The 5,787-nt window shown below is 55.5% G+C and overlaps 1 protein-coding gene across 2 annotated transcripts in view; it reads left to right on the forward strand.

The window, feature by feature from the left end:
- Window positions 1-5,787, forward strand: part of MCM3AP (minichromosome maintenance complex component 3 associated protein) — a 44,371-nt gene that overhangs the window by 13,280 nt on the left and 25,304 nt on the right. For both annotated transcript variants that reach the window (XM_012652691.1, XM_012652692.1), the window contains 5 exons: window positions 892-1,054; window positions 3,084-3,244; window positions 4,058-4,299; window positions 4,559-4,746; window positions 5,420-5,520. In XM_012652691.1, the coding sequence (XP_012508145.1) occupies window positions 892-1,054; window positions 3,084-3,244; window positions 4,058-4,299; window positions 4,559-4,746; window positions 5,420-5,520 (855 nt within the window). The remainder of the gene's footprint in view (window positions 1-891; window positions 1,055-3,083; window positions 3,245-4,057; window positions 4,300-4,558; window positions 4,747-5,419; window positions 5,521-5,787) is intronic.

Raw genomic sequence — 5,787 nt, forward strand, 5'->3', positions numbered from 1 at the left:
AAAAAAAAAAAATAACCTATTGATCATTAGTTCCTAAATTGTTCTTTGAATTTGTTTACTTCATCATGTTTTTAGAGAAACCCTGTGTCTATCAATTTAGCTTAAGAGTGGTAGCTTTGAGGTTAGTAAACTATGAATTTAGCAGAACATTTCATCATTAAGATCCTCTTTCTCGGTGTGGTTGAAATCAAGTTATTTATTTATTTTTAGAGATGGTTTTTTTTTTGAGACACAGTCTTGCTCTGTCACCTGGGCTAGAGTACCATGCCGTCAGCCTAGCTCACAGCAACCTCAAACTCCTGGGCTCTAGAGACCCTCTTGCCTCAGTCTCCGGAGTAGCCGCGACTACAGGTGCGCACCACTATGCCCAGCTAATTTTTTCTCTTTTTAGTTGTCCAGCTAATTTCTATTTTTAGTGGAGACGGGGTCTCACTCTTGCTGAGACTGGTCTCGAACTCCTGAACTTCAGGTGATCCTCCTGCCTCGGCTTCCCAGAGTGCTAGGATTGCAGGTGTGAGCCCCTCGCCTGGCCATAGAGATGAGTCTTGCTGCGTCCCCTGGGCTGGAGTGCAGTGGCCCAGTCACAGCTCACCACAACCTCGAACTCCTGGGCTCAATGATCCTCCTGCCTCAGCCTCACGTGTAGCTGGGACTGTAGGCGCCACCACTGTGCCTGGCTAATGAAAAAAAAATTTTTTTTTGTACAGACAGTATCTCGCCGTGTTGCTCAGGCTGGTCTTGAACTTCTGGCCTCAAGTGATCCTCCCGCCTTAGTGTCCCAGAGTGCTGGGATTACAGGGGATAGCGGCTGCGTCTGGCCGAAGTCTAGTTTTTTATCATACGTTTCTTCACAGAGATTTTCTCACTCCTTTTCTCTCCTTTAATTAACAGAGAAGTACAGCAGTTCCATCCTGATGTCAGAAACTCCTCCGAGGTGAAATTTGCTGTTCAAGCTTTTGCTGCGTTGAACAGTAACAATTTTGTGAGATTTTTCAAACTGGTCCAATCGGCTTCTTATCTGAACGCTTGTCTGTTACACTGTTACTTTAATCAGGTGAGTAATGTAGCTGTGTTTGCAGAATTGAAGAAAGCAGGTTGTTACTTGTGATATTTCAGCGTGTCTGTATGCCAAGCGCCCTTCCAAGCAGGTCTCGGGCTAACTCCCGTGTGACCTTATGGCGCCCCTTTGGGTGTTGCCAGTGTCCCCTGTCTTATGTGCAGGGGTTGGCACCACTGACCACCACCAGAGGGGGCCGTGCAACAGAAAACACTGCTCCGTGGTTCAGATAAGGGAAATCTCTTTGGAACTATTTACTTTGAATTCAGCATTATCACATTGAATGAAAACAAAGAAACCAAAAAGCAAAAATCACCTAGCATGTGCACAAAATCCCTAACTTTTAAATTCTTAGTGTATTTAATCTGAAGTTTTGGATTGAGCTTGATGTTGTGAAATTCATTTCAGTAAACATCGAAGTATCTGCTCTTTGCTCTGTCTGGGCTGTGCGCTGGGTCACAAAGGCAGCAGGAAGATTAGTCTCTATATTTTTTTTTGAGACAGAGTCTCACTCTGTTGCCCGGGCTAGAGTGCCGTGGTGTCAGCCTCGCTCACAGCAACCTCAAACTCCTGGGCTCAAACGATCTGCCCGCCTCGGCCTCCCAGAGTGCTAGGATTACAGGCGTGAGCCACCGCGCCCAGCCCAGATTAGTCTCTCACCTGGGTTCTGCATGGCGGATAAACTCTCAGAATTTCCAGAGTTAGTACTTTAGATTTGGAGACGGTAACTCAGCAGCCCCCAGGCGCCTTCTGCTCTAGGCCCCCCCGGGGGCTGGCTCGGTAGAACATGGCCTGTACCATCTCCTGCCTTGCAAACTGCGCCCCTCACCCTACGGGGGGTTCAGGACCTGCCCGGCTAGTCGTTTCTTTGGCCACAAGGAAGTCCTCCTGTGAACAGTGACAAAACCCACAATCGTGTCCCAGGCAAAGCATTTTGCACATTTTCCCCTTGTTGTCAGGTCTGACAGTTGCCAACAGAACTGAAATTCTGGAACAGAGGAAAAGGTTTCTAACAACCTGCCACTTGGGGACCTCTGTGCAGTTGTTAAATAAAACTTATGGTTAAATTTTACAACGATAGTTTAATGTTACTGGAATGTTGACCATATTTAGTGACTTTCAACAAAAGAGAAACCCAAGTGTTTTTTTCTTTAGAAAACCAGCGTTTTCACTAGCAGTGACCCACATACATGGTCCTGTTATCTCAGACCTCATCTCCTGCTCCCACCTCGCTCAGCTCCGCCTGCAGGGATGCCCTCCCACCGTCCAGCCCTGCACATTCTTGCCTCGGGCTCTTGGCACGTGCTGTTCTTGCCGCTGTTCTCGCGCAGACCTACCCTCTCCCAGGCCTTGGCTTGGCTGCAGCCTTCTCTGCCCGGCTCTCTGCTCTCTGGCACTTACTCACCAGTAACTGTATTTCATGTGTGCATTTCCCGTGGCATTGGTTTCTGTCCTGGTGTGCCAGCTATGTGGGGCGGAGATTTTGTTTGTTTTGCTCACTGTTGTGCTCTCAGCATTGAGAACAGTCCAGGCTTGTGGCAAAAGGACGTTGGCACAAGGACTGGCAACGTGGTCACCCGGGGTCCCGGCGCTGACGTAGTTTTTGTTAGCATTTTCGTGTTTTTCCTTTGTCTTCCTTTTTTATGATACTTGTTATGATGTTAAACTACAATGTTTGTCCCCAAGTCATACTTAATTTGGTCTCCGTGATACCTTTGAGCACCTGCGTAGCTGTCTGAGTGGTTGCCACAGTTTACTTTCCGTGCCCTTGTTGATAGACTGTTTCCCAGTTTTTCTTATAAGTAACACCTTTGCAGCCCACCCTTTCCTGTGCGACTGTCTGCTTGGCGTGCGTTCCTGGGCATCTCTGGCTTGGGGTCTGTGTTGCCAAACTGCCTTCCCGAGGGCCCTGGCTCCAGCAGGAGCCCCAACTCCACACTGGCCCTTTCTGTGTGTGTGGGTGGCCGATGGCCTCGTCTAACCGGGTGTCTCTCTGGGACCGCAGTGACTTCACTTCTCCTTTCAGATCCGCAAGGACGCTCTCCGGGCGCTCAACTTCGCGTACACCGTGAGCACACAGCGATCCACCGTCTTTCCCCTGGACGGGGTGGTTCGCATGCTTCTGTTCAGAGACTGTGAAGAGGCCACAGACTTCCTCACCTGCCACGGTCTCACCGTCTCCGACGGGTGAGAGCTGAGGGCAGAGCTCAGGCCTCTCTCCCCTCCTTTTTTTCTCTTTGATTCTGACAAAGGGCTGTGAAGTGCCAGCTGCTTGCCCAGCCCTGGAGAAGGTGCGGGGCACGTGCTGCCTCCCTGGCACGCAGGTGGGCACCCTGTGGCTTGCCGTGGCCGGGCAGGTTCCCAAGGTCACACGCTGGTTGTCAGCAGGTCACGTTCAGGCCAAGTTCTTTGTGACTCCAAAATCAGTGCCTTTCATGAGTTACCAAAGAACCTAAAGATAAGGGTTAGGGCCTTCCTCATTCTGTCCCTGGAAGATGGCCTCTGCTAGCCGTGACTCGCCACCACCCACCTCCCATGGCCGGGCCGGTGGCACCAACAGGCCGGGCCAGGGTCCTCTCTGTTCTCTGCTGTCGGAGTGTCCTGAGACCACGACGGCATCACAGGCTTCTCCCAGAAAACGGCACCATAGCACAATGTCCCGTGCTGGGTTCCCCCACCCCGTAGCCTCACCTGCCTGCCATGCCTGCCTCCTGCCCCGAGTGCTGACCTCTGCAGACATGGCTGGGGATGAGCCAGGACAGGAGCTGTAGGTGTGTGTCGCTCCACGCGGGGCCAGGAGGTGCAATGGTCATAGTGAAACTCCAGGGCTGGTGACCGGAGCACTGGGCCCTGGCCTTGGCCGTCCCTCCTGGTTACATGTGGGCTGTGGGGTGTGGGAGTCCCTGCTTCCCCCGAGGGGCTTCCACTGCCGCGGCAGGGCACCGAGGGCTGAGCTGTCTCTGCTGACTCCTCTCTCTGGGCTCTTTGCGATGTGGGTAGCTGTGTTGAGCTGAACCGGTCTGCATTCCCGGAGCCAGAAGGACTGTCCAAGGCCAGGAAGTCGGTGTTTATTACCAGGAAGCTGGTGGTATCGATCGGGGAGATGGTGAACGGAGGGCCGTTGCCCCCAGTCCCTCGTCACACCCCCGTGTGCAGCTTCAACTCCCAGAACAAGTACATCGGGGAGAGCCTGGCCACAGAGCTGCCCATGGGCACGCAGAGACCTGGCCTGGACACGGCGGGTGAGTGTGGCGGTGCCAAGGCTGCCAGCGCGCGTCTTGTTTGGGGGCTGGGTGTGGCTCTCGCGCAGTGTTCAGTGTTTCTCACTGCATGGACGGAGCTCCGCGCTCCTGGCTCCGGACTTCAGGGTGCTTGTTCTTGACGCCGCATCCTCGGGAGGTGCCCCAGGGGGTCTCCTTGGGGAGTGCCGGCTGGTCCTCAGGGCCACCGTGGAGGCCCGTGGAGCGTCTGCAGCTGTTTTCCCCGGGTGTTTCCTTGCAGGTGTCGAGAGGGGAGAGGACTGCGGTGTGGAGCCGGGCGTGCTGCCGCCTCTCCCTGCCCCCGCACCCCCAGCTGCGCCTCTGCCTCCCGTCCCTGCACTGGCCCTGCCGGTGGTGCCAAGCCTCTTCCAGCCCTCCATGCAGCCTGAGCTGCTTCCTCCAAAGCCGGTGCCTGTGTACTCTGACGCGGTAGGGAACCTTCTAGAGCAGGGCTCTGGGAAGCCCATTGGCTCCACCCCTTGTGAGATGGGGCTGTGTGGCCTGGTCTCAGGGGAGGAGCCAGGCAGGGTCGGTGGGTGAGGGGACCTGCCCACGTCACTCAGCCTCAGGCGGTCAGGCTGGGGCGGACCCACCTGGCTAACTGCAGAGCCAGGGCAGCACTAGGGGCTTCCCTTCGCAGCACCGGCTGAGCCCTGCGTGTCTGGTCTAACCGACCTCACGCCTGCTCGTTCTGCGTGGCCGGTGGACAGGCCGACCAGCGGCTGTGGGGACATGGGCAGCATTGTGTGTGCCCGCAGCCGGGGGCAGCCTGGGGTCAAGCAGGGCCTATCCATAGTACGGTTGTGGGAGTTGCGGCTGCTTGGGGGAAGATGCTGAGCACTGAGGCTGCTTGGGGATCAGGGAATCCTTGGAGTGTGTGGACAGAATGGCCATAGAACTTGGGGACGTCCTCGTGGAAGGAGAAGGCTGGGCCAAGGGTGCTCAGGGCCATCTGCAGGGCTTGCCCCATGCGTCTGCGGGAGCAGCCCAGACCCCTGTGTTAGGGTCCTGAACTTCGTTCTGAGACGCCTCACTGGCCTGGCAGTGCCGCCCGCTGTCTGCCTGGGCGGATGCCCATTGACCCCGTGCTGGTCTCTCCCAGGACCTGGCTCAGGTGGTGGACGAGCTCATCCAGGAGGCCCTCCAGAGGGACTGTGAGGAGGTCGGCTCTGCGGGCGCCGCCTACGCAGCTGCGGCTCTGGGGTGAGTGATGCTGGGTGCTCAGCCCGCCCCCTGCACCCGTCCTCTCGTGAAGCTGCTCTCGTTCATCTCCTCGAGAGCCGGCTGCCCTTTGGTCCAGGCTTAGGACTCCCAGTGCCCCGCCTGGGCGTCCGCGCACCTCCAGGGCTGTGCTGGCCCCTTGAGTCCCGGCCTTCTGTTTCTTGTGGGCTTGCGATTTCCGTTTGTGATGCCTTTTGAGCAACATGCGGTTTATGAAAGCTTATAAGTGAAAAGCCTGTTTTTCTTTAA

The sequence above is a fragment of the Propithecus coquereli genome, unplaced genomic scaffold, assembly GCF_000956105.1.
Source record: "Propithecus coquereli isolate 6110/MARCELLA unplaced genomic scaffold, Pcoq_1.0 Scaffold399, whole genome shotgun sequence".
Lineage (NCBI taxonomy): Eukaryota > Metazoa > Chordata > Mammalia > Primates > Indriidae > Propithecus > Propithecus coquereli.